Source organism: Cornus florida, unplaced genomic scaffold (genome assembly GCF_030987335.1).
Source record: "Cornus florida cultivar Cherokee Brave unplaced genomic scaffold, ASM3098733v1 CherokeeBrave_3.0.0_Hap2_Chr03, whole genome shotgun sequence".
Lineage (NCBI taxonomy): Eukaryota > Viridiplantae > Streptophyta > Magnoliopsida > Cornales > Cornaceae > Cornus > Cornus florida.
This window is the reverse complement of record NW_026775573.1, coordinates 50,766,431-50,781,763: the sequence shown is the minus strand read 5'-3', so window position 1 is coordinate 50,781,763 and position 15,333 is coordinate 50,766,431. Positions and strand designations below refer to the sequence as shown.

At 35.8% G+C, this 15,333-nt stretch overlaps 1 protein-coding gene across 2 annotated transcripts; it reads right to left on the bottom strand.

The window, feature by feature from the left end:
* Positions 1-972: 972 nt before the first annotated feature.
* Positions 973-14,879, bottom strand: LOC132300495 (uncharacterized). 2 transcript variants are annotated; one of them, XM_059797596.1, is made up of 8 exons: positions 14,642-14,879; positions 12,007-12,769; positions 11,800-11,877; positions 10,586-10,829; positions 8,748-8,847; positions 7,394-7,523; positions 5,438-5,800; positions 973-1,465 (listed from the first exon to the last, which is right to left on the bottom strand). In XM_059797596.1, the coding sequence occupies exons 2-8, from the start codon at positions 12,625-12,627 to the stop codon at positions 1,268-1,270; spliced, it is 1,734 nt and encodes a 577-aa protein (XP_059653579.1). In that variant the 5' UTR covers positions 12,628-12,769; positions 14,642-14,879; the 3' UTR covers positions 973-1,267. The 2 variants fall into 2 exon arrangements, with proteins under 2 accessions (XP_059653579.1, XP_059653578.1); XM_059797595.1 differs by having other exon boundaries at positions 973-1,468; positions 14,642-14,877.
* Between the last annotated feature and the right edge of the window lie 454 nt (positions 14,880-15,333).

The following is a 15,333-nucleotide window of genomic DNA, read 5'->3' as shown; positions in this document are numbered from 1 at the left end:
ATGAAAATGCTCATGGAATTGATCCAAACTTCCTAATATTGCTTTGACGTGGCCTCCTCTAAATACGCGAAGTAATTTTTTATTTAATTTTCTTTATATTTTTCATATTTCATTTTTTATGATTTCTATTTATTTATACCGAATTGTCGCTGGTTCTTAATTTTTTCTCTTGATCTTCTTGAAGAAATTGGAATTGGTCAAGTTGCATCTCCCAGGTTGTGCTCTCTTCTGATACTTGAAATTTCTTGGGACTTAACTAATTTCGGGTGCTCTGTTTAAGAGAGAATGAAATAATTTTGAGAGAGAGAGATTATATTTTCTTATAGAAGGAGAGTTTTACGAATGTTAGGAAAATATATAGAGTTAGAAAATAATTTATGCAAGAAAGTTCATGTTTCTATATATATATATATATATATATATATATATATATTGAAATAAATAATATTCAAAAAATTTAAAAAATAATCTAGATTCAACTGCCGCCAATATACAAGTGGAATCTAACCATGCAGCACATAGTCCATATTTGTTACCAGTAATTTAAGAATAGCTTACGACGTTTGATAGTCGGCCCTGGACTTCGCGATAGCTAATGTCATATGAATTAAGCTTCCCCAAAAGCGAATCGGTATGCTAATTCCTCATCCTCAAATCAGCCCTTCCCATGGATTATTTTCTCAACGAATAAGTAATTGTAGGAGTGAAATCTTGATATATAAACCCCTAGGAAACCTCAAGATCCAATGCTATCATATTGGAACTCCAAGGAGAAAATTAGGATTTATAGTCGAGACTTTTTCTAATGTAGACCATGCTCTGCAGTAAAACCATAAAAAAATGAAAAAGAGCCATCGGCTATATCATCACAATTTCTCAGTTAGGCATCAAGTCATCAACCTCCCCAAACGGGGGAGGACATAAATTTGGTGGTTCAATTTAACACTTGCAGTTACACACCCACAAAATCAGTTAGTAAAGATCTTCTATGAATCATATTCAAGCATTTTTCTTTAATGAAACATGTAAATTACAACATTCCATTCAAACCCTCAACAGGAATCACCCGAGAAAAGAGTATAAATCAAGTTTAAATTAGAATCATACAGTTCACAGGATTGTAATTTGCATCAATCTCCTATAGCACACATCCAAAATCATACTATCAAGTTCTTCCCAGATTTTATCCACCGCTGAATGTAGTTATATATGATCTATCTAGGATCCACTCAACAAACGCTGCCAAGAATGGTCATAATATTAACACCTACTTCATTAAAGCTGTGACAGCTGCATGAATTCGACTACCAGAATCAGGACCAGAATTTCGAGCCAATGAATGATGTCCAGTCCAGACAGATTTACGATCGTCAGGAAAGAGGGTTCCACACACCTTCAGAAGCATAGGATTTTCCAAACAGCGGAAGTTTTCGTACAATTTTGCTTTTTGACTCTTCTCTGATAACTTCTGTAACCAGAACAAATCATAAAATCAATACATTCTGCAGTTACAAAATACAAACATATTGGTAATGTCTCAAATTTTGAAAAAATAATGCTTCATGCTGTGGGAATATAGAGATACTATCTCATGCCATGTTAACAGAGGACAGCACTGGAATTTAAGCATTCCACTTTACTTCTGGACAAAAAACTGATGTGTGACGAGCATTTAAATATCATGCTAGTGAAAACCAAAAATTAGCGTAATAGGCTATGATGTTCACAAGTTCAAACAAGCTAACCGCATATTTTTCATACTTGACTCCTTTACTAAAGGAGCCAAAGAATGAGCTAGAGTTCCGCTTGGTTACTTAACGACTCAAGCCTGTGTTGAGCTCTTAATGACCCAAGCCCAAGCTATTCACAAACAATTAGGTTCTTTTGAAACCCAAACTGTTACAACAGCTGGTGCGTGTTGGCTGATATCAGAGGGACCGGTCAACCTTTTAACCATAACCAGATTGGGTTCTTTGTTCAGTCACTCTTAAGTCATAAAAAAATTATGAAAGCAATAGCATTCCATCGGTTTTAGGTTGAGGAATGGGTAATTAACCCCAAATATCAGATATAGTGAGGCTAGTTCCAATCATTATTATAAACCACTAGTGCAGTATTCTTTATGCATGCTCACTCAGTGTCACCCACAGGGTGGCCAAGAAAATTTCCTTTCCACTAACTGGGACAGCTCCCACCAGTCTTAGTAATCATTCCCATACGCCAATCTATTCACAGCATATTAGTGCTTGATTATGTCAGTGACTATCAACAATTTTAGGCTGGCTGCTGTTAGTTCAAACCAACAAAACTTGTTTCAAACTATTTAAGTTCGGCGACAAGAATCACATTCCAACAAATCTTGCACTATACTTAATCTTAAACCACATCCCAGCATTTACTTAAGGACTTGGTGATGGAGAACGGAGCATGGTCCGAGAGCTTGAAATACACATGAACCGCACCTATTATTGGAGGTGTGGGAAAGATAGATGGAATTAGATTTTTTATTTATTTATTATTATTAGAGTAATGTTTTTATTTTAGGATGTTTGAAGACTTTTAAGGGGAATATGGTATTACCACTCAAATAGTGTCTTTTCATCCATGGAGAAAATTATGACTCTTGTATTGTAAGAGCATCTCCAATGCTCTTCTATTTTGGGCTCTCAAACTCATAATTTGAGAGATGGGCAAAAAAAAAGCTCTCCAATGGCCTTTCATTTGGCCTCTCAAAATTTGAAAATCTCAAATTTTCTCACATTTGAGAGCTGCCAAATTTTTTTGGCAAGTCTGTTTAATGGCCCAAAGACACCGTTTCTTCCTATCTCCCTCAATCCCTCAAATATCGCTATCTCTGTCCCTCAATATCGCGCTCCCTCTCATCTGCAACGTCGTCCTATCTCCCTCAATCCCCTGTTGCTTTCTCTGTTCCTCGATATCGCTAACTCTGTCGTCTCTCTCTCCCTCTCATCTGCAACACTTGTTTCTTCCTCTACCGTTACCGGATTCTGTACTTCAGCGGCAGATTCGACGATCTGGGCCCACTGGAGGACTCCAAGGTGCTGCTCAGCCGTGGTTCTGGGTGGTCTGTGGTTCTGGGTGGTCCGATCGTGGTTCTGGGTTGTCCAATCGTGGCTCCCTCTGCAGTCGCCGTCATTCTGGGTCGTGGCATGCACTCCGGTGAAGAAGGCGGCGGCGATGATGATCAAAAATCGACCGGAGTTTGTTTGTTTCTGGGTCCCTCGATCGTGGCTCCCTCGACCGGTGATGATGATTAGCTTCTTTCTTTCTCTCTCATCAATCTGTTTGTTTCTGGGTCTCTGGGGTAAAGAAATTCCCATATGTATATTGACTTCAATAATCATATTAATTGAATTTTCTTTCTACTGTTGTCATATTTAGTCGCTACATAGTCTGTCCATCTAATTTTATCAATGTTTTCATGATCTGAGACATAGGAAAGGCCATCAAAATCGTGGCCTCCACTTCGGATTCTTATCTGCAATTTATGCAATTTGGAGCAGATTATTGAGGCTTGGATGTGAGAAACTTGTGTTAGGGCTATGATGAGTAGTGGTTTTGGGGTTGAAAATGAGATGAACCTGAGATTTCTTGTGTAGAATTGGAGGAATGATGGGTAGGAAGAATTGTTGGGTCTGTCTATGTTTCCTCTGTCCATCTCTATCTATATTTGCAATGGAAAAAGAATGGTGGTTGAAAATGGAAATTGGGAATAATTGTTGAAAAAAAAATGTGGTTGTGTCAAAAAATAGCAACGCACTATTGGAGTAGAATTGCTAAAATATATCATTTTGATACTGTAGCACTCCTCAAAATATAGATTTGGCATGCACAAATAACTTTATGCATTGGAGATGCTCTAAGAGAGCAACTATATCTTGGTGGAGCTACTTCGTCCTCTTCTAACTAGTATTGAGAAGGGAATTCAAACTATTCCACCTCAATCTTACAAGTTAGCTATGTTACCCGGACTCGAGTACGGGTGTCGGGCACGGGTACATGCTTAGGGGTCGGATTCGTCAATCTATCAATTTATAGGATATGGGGACTCAGCTAAAAAGTGATTGTTTTCACATTATTCACAGAATTATAGGATAGCGGTGGAAAGCTTGGCCAAGTGATCCACAGAATTATTTATCCAAGTGATTGAAATTCAGAGTACTTTTCAGCTTTGGTATCTAATGGGATAGTCGAAATCCCAGTGACATAACCCCACATGCTTTTGCCTTGTGGTACACATTGTAAGTTAGTTTGTGTCTTCTCCTACTACTATTCACTGACTGCTATTCTTCGCATTTTGCGCCATCTCCAGTGTAGTTTACATCACAGTTTATTATTTTCATCTACATCTGCATTGGAACTTCAAGCTTTCTCTGGGCTGGAGACTCAACTGATCGTAAGTCAACTACGGGCTTCAGTGTCTTTTTGAGTGATTCTTTCATCTCCTGGAAAAGCAAGAAGCAGACAATTGTTGCTCGCTCTTCTGCTGAGGCTGAGTATCGTGCCTAGAAGAGTTAGTTTGGCTCAGAAGGGTGCCTGCTGATATGGGTGTTCCTCTTTCTGGTCCTACTCCTATGTACAGTGATAACAAGAGCGCCATTCAGATTGCTCATAACTCTGTCTTTCATGAGCGTACAAAACATATTAAGATTGATTGTCACTTCGTGTGCCATCATCTTCAACTTGGCACTACTTCTCTACCATATGTCTCATCTACTATGCAGTTGGCTGACTTCTTCACGAAGTCCCGCACTATATGCGTTTTCTTTTCTTCTTAACAAACTCTTGATGCTTCTCAGTGTCACATCGTGAGTTTGAGAGGAGGAGGAGGGGGCGTGTTAGAGAATATATTTGTTTCTTTTTGGCATCTATTCATTCTCTTTCTGAACCTAATTCCTATAACGAAGCTGTCCTTGATTCTCATTGGCAACAGGCTATGGACGAAGAGCTCCTTGCTTTGAATAAGAGTTGCATGTGGGACTTGGTGCCTTTACCCCCTGATAAACAGTTGGTGGCAAGTGGATCCATAAAATAAAGACCAAGTCTGATGGTTCTATTGAGAGGTACAAGGCCCGTCTTGTTGCAAAGGGGTTCACCCAAGAGTATGGTATTGACCATGAAGAAACTTTTGCTCATGTTGCTAAAATATTCGCACATTTTAGTTCTTATGGGTACTTTAGTCTATTGTCTTTTATATGGGTAGTTTAGTCTTTTGTCTTTTATCAGCCTTTTGTTAGGGCATATAAATATGCTTGTACTGTTGTAAATTGTAGACATACAATAGAATAATACGCTTTACTAAACTGTTTGTTTCTTACACCCAACATCATAAGAAGCTAAGCAACCTGTAATCTTTATTTTAAGTTGAAAAACATATAATGTGGTGCTGGAAAAGATCGGCTGAAAGAAGATATACCTTTTCCTTCTGTGGCTCAATTGCTACAGTTTTCTCGTCATGCTGCAATAATATTTCTTCTTTCTGATTGCTAGTCTGGATATATCCACCTGATTCAGGCGTTTGTGTCTGATACTGTCTATCATGCTCCTCTCCAGATCTATCACCAAGTTGTGAATGCTCAGATATTTCACCCTCTCCTTTTGTTTGGATCTCCATCTCAATCTCCTGCTTGTCCTGTAAAGGGCTATAGAGCTGCTCAGTGGTTTCCATCTTCACCTCCTCGCCTTTTCCTTCCGAGTCAGCATCTGCATCCGGGCCTAGTGAATTGTCCATATTTGATGAAATGTCCTCATCGTAAGGACTTTCCACAGGTGAAGTTTCCTTAAACAGAAAATGTAAAAGAAAAAAATAGAAAAAGTGAACTTCTATAAGAAAAAGACAGATTAAAACCCTCTTCTCAATATAGCATGTAAATGATTAACAATACTAAACAGATCAGATCTGTCAAACATATATCCATCAAGAACGCTACACTCTGAAATCAAAGTAATTATTCTTGATACTTAGGATCAATTGTACCAAAGAATGGAGAGATTGATGATGATCTACTAAGAAGCACGGACACTTCTATGAGGTGCCATATCCTTGTCGGACACCAACACTTAATGGACACTCCTGGATACATCTCCAACACTTCATGACCATGTCCATAATTTAAAAATTATTTTTATTATTTCAAGCACTTGGTCGACACATTCCGGACACTCGACAACATATCCCTCTCTTTGTCTTTTATAAACAAAGATATGACAGCCCTAGAAACAACATTATAAACATATAACAAAGTGTTCTAAGGTTCGAATCCTCTTGAGTGCAAACAATTCCGAGAGGGGAGGGGGGGTTATCAAAGCATTCAACCTCTTTTTTTAATAAAAAATAAAAAATAAAAAATAAAAAAAAAACATTACCATTAAACATATGTCATAGTATGTAATATGAACAAAAAAAATAACTACAAAGACAAGAGAGGATATATCATATCTAATATAATATATTCTTTTTGATATTCAAATAGCTTCCCCTTCTAACTTATGTGACTTTAGTATAAAAATTATCAATTAATTGAAGTTCTCTAATTGTCTTAGTCAATACATATACAGATGAACTTTTATATTTATATTAGTTGTGTCTACGCTGTGACCATGTCCTACTTTTTTAGAATTTGACATGTTGGCATATATTCGTGCCGAGTCGTGTCCATGTCCATGCTTCTTAGATGATGTGAGTAGTATAATTGGAATAGGTTGGACAACGTGGAGGAATGCTAGCAGGGTTCTATGCGGTAAACGAATGCCAACTAAATTAAAAGGGAAAGTATATAGGACAATGATCAGACTGGTTTATGGTGCGGAATGTTGGGCACTAAAAAAGAAACACGAACAACACATCCATGCGGCAGAAATGTGGATGTTATTTTTGATAAGTAAAATGAAGAGATAAACAGGAATGTGGATGTTAACATGGACGTTAGGAATAACTAAGAAATATAGGATTGCTATTCAAAGGATTGGGGAGAGAGTACGCGTGGCGCCTGTAAGTGAGAAAATAAAAGAGAGTAGACTACTGTGGTATGGGCATATTTTACGCTGACCTATAGATTGCACCCATGAGGAGAGGAAGATTGATTTGCATTGAGGGAAAGAGACAAAGAGGTCAACCAAAACTAACATGGAATGAAGTGATTAGAAATGATTTCAAAAAAATAAATCTAGTAGAAGATATGGCCTATAATAGAAAAGACCGGAAAAAGAGAATCCATGTGCCCGACCCCGTTTGTATGGAATAAAAGCAAGGATGATGATGATGATTTTGTATTCCTGACAGTTCCCACTTTGCAAATCTACAAATAGAAAATCCTAAAAATCAACCAAAATAGGGTGAATACAGTCATGGTAAAAGATTAAAATATATCACCTCTTGAGCTAGATGACTATTACTGGCACCAATTTGATCTTCAACAGTTTGAGTACTCTCTTCGCGCTCTTGCCTGCGGCGCATCATTACACATATAGCACATAGGCAGTCATCCTTGTGTCGTTTAACTCTGTTAAAAGTTGACAACTTGAGAAGCTAAATATTAATGAATAAATAAATTAACTGCCTGTGCCGGAAAACAATATTGGTAAAAATGTAGTAGGCATTCAATGGTTTCAGGGAAGAAGGAAAATTTTACAAACAAAAATCCAACCAAGCATATAGAAAACTGAAAAAAATAATCTAATGTACCACCTTTGCTGATCCCATGCCAGCAGTTTACTACTTTCTACAACAGCTTTGAACTTCCACAAACTTTGATAAATATATCAGTAGGTTAAAGTGATTTTTTTTTTTTTCCTAAATAGGTTAAAAGTGATTTTTCACTGAACTAAATGCAAACTTGAAATATACACATGCATAACTACAGCAGATTCAATAATTACAGATTCCTTAAAACTCCACAAAATAATCAACTACTCAAGTGACCAAAGCTTAACTATAGTACAAATTTATAATTTTGCAATATACAGTACAGAACAATAAAAAACAGAACTGAAAATGACTCAAGTTATTGAGGAACAAAACCACTGATGAATTATTAAATACTAGAAATATGGTTCTACGACAGTGCACTAACACTTCAAAGGTAGTATCGGAACCAAACATTATAAAAGTATCCAGGAATTAGTTTGAGAGTTTATATTGTACAGTGATATAGATTAGTCAAATTTTTTATAGAGAGCATCCCTCTTTAGTAAGGCAACAAAAACTCCAAATCAATGTAATAATAATTTACCTGATTCCTAGTTGACATGTTTTACTTCATAAGAGGAGGTCATCTTCATTAAAAACAAGGGATGTCCATATCAACAACCCAATACTGCAATATTCCATAACAGGATCCATCTTCCTGAATATTAGTTAAGATACACTATGATCCAACCACATATTTAAAGAGGAGAGAGAGAGGCTTTCTTACTGAATTGTTATCACTAGGAAACATAGAAGCCATGGTAACCATTAACCCTAACATTTCCACCTTAAGCAAATCCACTTTGTTGTTCTCTTTCTCCCGAATACATTTTATGAAAGAAAAGTTAATATAGAAGGAATCTAATAAGAACCTATTCTTACGTCAAACTCGAAAAAAGAAAAGAAATTTACAGTGATCAAGAAGTAGTGTTAATTCAATCATCATGAATGCTTCAACCACAAGTAACCTCATAAAATAAGAGCAATAAATTATCAAAATGGAAAACTAATTTATTTAAAAGAACCTACAGATGCATACCCATGGCGCTTCCGTGTCTTCTGTTTTAAGTAACCACTATTCACCTGCATCTTCACATGACTGGAAGCTGCAATGTCTCTTGCTTGAATGGTTTCAACACCTAGTAAGAAGAGAATACTGCTATCACGAAGATGAAGACAAGCATGTAAGGTGAGAATAGCATATTGTTACCACAACAGGCAATTATAACAATCCTAGTAGCATTCATGTTCAAACAAAAATTGGGTGAGCAAAACGTCTAACTTTACAAATTATTACTGTGGACACCAGAAGCAATTTGGAGGGTGAACATGCTTCTGTAAAGGGTGTTGACGGAGGTAAACAACAAAACAGGCAACTATCAAAGAGGTTATTAGAGTCAACAGAGAGATCAAGATTCAAAAACAACCCAGATAACTGATGGAGATACCAGAATTGAGATTAATGTTCTAAAATATAGCAAAAAAAACGTGCATATTAGTAAAATGGAATTCAAGATGAAAATATCTGAAATTGTTGAAAGAATTATAAATTAAATTCAGACTGCTACCACCAACTATTAGTTTTTGTGGTATCTCCTGCCATCCCCGAGAGGGGAAGTGCAAATTCCACTTGGAATATGCCCGTGTGGATTACTTGTTGGGGGGAGATGTATTAGGACAAAAAAGAGGCATCAGTGCACATATCAAATACATCCATCTCAGTAGAATCTTATGCATATATACATCCTCGTGTCCAAATACAACACAAGAACAACATGTATAAGCAAGTGATGCCCATTTCACTACTTCAATCCATCAATGTAACCTAGAGTTCCTACGGACTTCAAAAGTATAATCCTTGCACCTATATGGGAATCATTATACATACATCACTTCTTCAGAATCTATTCAAGCTATGGTAAAAACTATACATTGTAACTCATACCATCAATGGATGAGAATTGCCATTATCAAATATTTTTTCCAATATTACAATTGTCAAACTTCTAGTAGATCAGCAAAAAGGTACTGATTCATGGTCATGATACAAGGTGTACCTACAGATATATCAACATTATTGACAGTTTGACACTATTTTGTTCGATGCAGTGTTATTCAAACATTATTTCTCTATACAAGCACAAAGCACCAAGAAAATAATTAAAGTTTGTAGATTACAAAAATCAGCGGTGATTGCTTTGTACATTATTTCTCTATACAAGCACAAAGCACAAGAAAATAATTAAAGTTTGTATATTAATAAATAAATTTAAAAAAAAAACAGGGGTGATTGCTTTGTGCAAAGGGATGCCCAAAATTAGGTCCGCACCTAGTCTGTACGTCCCAACTCCTTTGATTAATGGGGCCAATAATGGATAAAGGTATTTATAAGTTACAAAAAGTCCCTTTTATTATATCTGATCTCATCCCAAGAGAATTCATATACTTTCTACTGTAAATTTTAATTCATAAGAACTTGAACGAACTTGGGCGAATGACATCAATGATATTAAATGATGTTTATGTCTATTTTTTTTTTTTTTTTTTTTTTTTTTTTTTATAAGTAAAAAATAAATGTTTATGTATATCAATAAGCATATTCATATTCATATTTCATAATATCATTTATCAGTAATGGATACAAAACACAAGAACTTTGAAAACATAAAACTACACGAGGAAGAAAGTGTAAAAGATCTGGAAAAGGTAAATTTCTTGCCCAATGACCAAACGCGAATCAAAAGACTCATATTATGTTGCCCTACAAAAATTTATCCATAATAATAAATGAATAAGTCAATGTCTTCCATTAGCCAAATACTGGATATCGTAAAAAGATGCAATAACTAAGGAAGACCAAAACCGTGAAACCCTCACCAATAACACCATGTGGTTGTTCATTGTACAACCCAGCTGCTGTCCAATACTTCATGAAGTTCTTCTTCACCCTTTTCATGAGATCCATAATATAATCACCTTTATTGTTATACTTGTAACAGTTCTCCCAGATATATTGCACATCCCTATACACATCCTCTGAATTCATGTATTTAACACCATTTTCAAGATTGCTGCATATTGTGCCAAAATCCATTGGTGTATCAATGACATCAAAATAGTCCTGGTCTCAGGCACAAAAAAGAGTTCAATAATATTAGTTTAACATAACAGGAAAAGTATAATAAAGCATTGTGGACTACCTCATGATTGTAGGCAGCGTAATAAATGTTAGGAGACTTAAATAAGCAAACAAATCATTCCTTTATTTAAAACAAACCCAATTCATAATGAATTTAAAAATATATTAAAAAAATAAATAAAAACAGAAAGAGAAGAGAAGAAATATCCAAAGTATAGATAGGCCCGTTTTATGCAAAAATAGTTTAACAGACATAGGCCAGCGTAGGTAGTAGAATACAATACTTCACAACTTATTGATGAACCGTAATACCTGAAAGATAAAAAGCCTAATAACTTTCAGGAGCTTTATTTATCTTTCTTTTTAAAAAAAAAAAAAATAGTATGGGTGACTTGGGCAGGCTTACTTGAATCCAGCCCAATTTTCCACAGGGAACAGCAATTTTTTTAAAGCTTAGGTTAGGCCTTGGATGATCCCAACCCAAACTTGGGTTGGAGATGGGCTGATATACTGCATGATCCAAACCCAATCCACTTCTAACATGAATATCTATACATATGCTCATATATGCCTAAGGTGTCATTGCTTGGTGTAATGATAAAAGCACAATGATGTAGAAGGGGAAATAAATCCAAACCGACTTTCAACCTGATTTTCAACCATTGGAGTGCAGATTGGGCTTGGTTGGGGAGCTAGAGTTGAAATCTTGTTGGATTGGGCTTGGGTTGAAGGTTTCACACCTTCAATTGAGCCAACCTTCATCCCAAGCCTGATTCAACCCCTCAACCCATTTGAATTGCAGGCTTAGTTTAAGGAGAGCTCTAGATGAAACCATAAAATGAAACACCATAAAAAGTAAAAAAAAAAAAAAAAAAAACGAAAAAAGAAGTAAATAAATAAATAAAATACACACACACACTTCCATAGAATGTATAGAGCAATTCAGACTTACAGGTATTCCAAGTGCAATAGGATTTACGGGTACATTAAAAGGCTCAGCTGCATCCATTTTCATAACCTTCTTGATAACCTATGTTAAGGGAATAGGAGGATAAATAAGTACACAATAAGCATGTTTCAAACAAATATCAGCAACAGAAAGTTCAGGTTTACATCATTTAAGAAGTGTAACAGAATGTATTATAAACATCAAACACACCGACAGGGAAGCACTTAATTCTTGCTTCTTGTGCTGAGGATCCTGACGAAGTAACTCAGGTTCCTTTCGCTGTGTCCTCTCACCTTGCACCAGTGCAGCATCACTACTTAGACTTTTGCTTGAAGAACCAAAACCTCTTGACGACTTAATCTTTATGCTCCCGGCTTTCTTAGAAGGATTCCCTGAAACAGTTGTATTTATTTCAGACAATGAGTTGGCACTGTCTTCCATTTTCTCACTAATTACACCAGGCTTTTCTAAACCCACTTGCTGACTGCTTTTATCAGTATCACTTTGTGTAGGTGCATCTGAAGAAGTAAGCTGAGAGTCCAATGCTTTTGAAGTCTTAATTTTCACTTTAACACGCCCATAAACCAACTTTCCAGCTGTCTTATCAATTTGTCCATCAGAATTAATACTTGCAAGTTTTTCTGGCTTATTAGTTCCTACTGTAGTTGGTTTATCAACCTCTATTCTAGAGTCACATTCATCATTTTCAAAACCATCCAAACCAGAATTATCATCTGTGTTTATACTGACAACATTTAAAATTGCCTCATTCGCAGCCACCACAGTGGGCCTTTTTGGTTTGCCTTTCTTATTCCCACGTTTGCGCTTCATGCTTTACTACTAACAAACTTGATTGATAAACTTTCTTCTGTCACAGAAGCATCCTAAAGCAGCAGATACAGCCAACTTTGTTCAGATACTTGGCCTCCAAGAGTTCACAACGAATGCAAACAACTTCAGCCTGCAGCAAACACTGCAACAAGCAAGGAAGTAAATAAACTAGTAAGTAAAATTACATAAAGCTGCATACTAGTGCCCTTGAAGAAACACCAATGAAGTATTGAAAATTGATATATGATCAAAAGAGGAGCAGAAGATGATTAGTGTCCCTTGGAAGTCAGAAAGGACCTCCACCATCAACGCTTTCCATTTGGTTATAGAGTTACGGACCAGTGGAACTAAGGAAAGTGGTATAAATCATTTTCCTAAGGCTTGGCTGTTTGTTGAAGTCATTTCTCAGATAAAAATGGTGTGTCTATTATATAACTAACTCGTTAAACAAGCATAAATAAAATTCATCTGATTAGTAACTTAAAGTATTTGTCGGTAGTCATATCTGATGGTTATGCTCCCGGTTAACTTATTGGGTAAATTCTTACATAAAATTGAGGAAAGTTGATTTTAGATGTTTCGCCCATGACAAAGAGAAGTACATGCATCAGCATAATTGTTGTCCTCTGCATCTGAGCCAATTTTTGTTCAGCCAAGGCTCTTGTTTGTGCAAGGAACTTCTTCTTGCTGTTTATTATACTTTGAGAAAGAAGGTTAATTTCAAAGAAAATCCATTTGGTCCTGCCTTGTATTGGGTAGAGTGGACTACACATAAACCTAATATAAATCTTAGAGAAAATATTTCATGTCAGTTCTATTAGCTTCAGAAAGGATTGTACTGATACAACTAAATTTATTTATTTCATTCTTTTTTTCTCACTAGAAATTTCTCCAAGAATATTTCCTGTCAAAATAAGTTGACTTGATGTGAGGGGCAAGGGGAAGGGAGACAGGGTAGCAAAATGAAAAAGAGTTGCTTCTCTTTATGCCGGAAAAGAGTTACAGAAACAATTCAACCAATTATTTTTAAGAAATGTTTACTCTTGATTAATACAAAATGGCATGTAAGTTAAAATAAAAAAATTACTTCCTAATGAGGCAAAGTTTTTAGCGATCATCAAATTAGTAACCTCAGTGGGTGGAAGAAGTTTCCAACACCTTGTTTCTGTCTAATATAAAAAAGAAGCACGTGATCAATTCAATAATAGATGTTTGAACCAGCCATTGAATTCTATCCTTTCAAGGGTTTAACAAAAATTATTTCAAATATGAATTTCTCATATACCTAAACTCTGTTTACAACTGTGGCGATTTTACCATGAAGCTATTGGAACAATTTGGATGGGTCTTGTAACGTGAAACTCAAATTGAACTTCAATGAAACCATAAAAGCATGTTAGAACATTGTGTTTCAAGTTGTAAACGTTTTCACTGATTATAGTACTTGGAACTTGGTACCAGTGTTTTGAGCCCAATGTGTATACACATATTATGCCAAGACTCAAATGCAAATTTTTTGCTCACAATAACCCAATTTCAAAATCAATTATAAAACATGATTTTACATTATATTTTTACTTCTTACCTCAGAGAAAACAAAATATTGTTGAACTGCCAACAGAACAGTTAGCTTTCCCGAAACAGATATCACTATATTACAAATCAATGCTTAATTCTTGGGAATTGGGATATATCTCTTTGCAACTTCTTGGTTAAATACCTTTACCTACTTCTAAGGGAAACAAATTTGAACACTCCAAGAATCAGCCAAACACAAAAAAAAAAAAAAAAAAAAAAAAAAAAAAAAAAAAAAAAAAAAAAAACCTAAAAATAGCATAATTTCAAGAAAAATAAACAAAAAAATTATGCAAAGGGAGCGAATTGTATTGACGAACATAAATCGAAAGATTGAACGTATTGAACAACAGTTATCCTACCAATCACGCAAGTTAACAAAGGAAACAATTAGAAAACCCTAATTTAGTCGAAGCAAAAATAGATGAAGGTAGTGTACCTCTCAGTTGCAGAGCGTTTTCAGTGCTTCTTATACGTTTTGGTACAGCCACAACAAAAGACTAGAACGGGCGGAATACTAGAGAGAGATGCCGCCTGTCGGAGGGTTGGGTCCGTGATTCCGGTCTCACCCTAATGGGACGGGTACGGTATGAATTGAAACGGGGAAAGGGCGGGTGTGGGATATGTCGGCTCAAGCAATCAGGTTCGGGCCAGAATGATATATGGGTGTCACCCTTGGTTGGTCGGTTCCGTAAGAAGGAAGGGACACTCCAATAAAAAAAAAAATCTAAATATAATCCCGAACATAATAAAAAAATCTAAATATTTTATTTTCTGAAAAGACGCGTTTGGAACTCTCTTAGGAACCCTCAGGTAGTTTTGTAATTACAAAGTGGGTAAAGTACAATCACTCCCGTGAGGTTTGGCAAATGAACACCCAAAGGACACTTACATCTTTTTTTGACAAACACATTCTTTGAAAGTTCAAAAACGGACAAAGACACCCCCTTTATATGAAAAATTGACCAAATTACCCTTTAAACATTCAGGAGACTTTTTTTACTTTACCATTTAATAAATTGGACCAATCTACCCTCATGAACAATTTATGCATAAAAAAAAATAATAATAAATAATAAAAATAAATAAATAAACCACCTTCTTAGTTCTTCCCCCACTCTCTCGGCATTC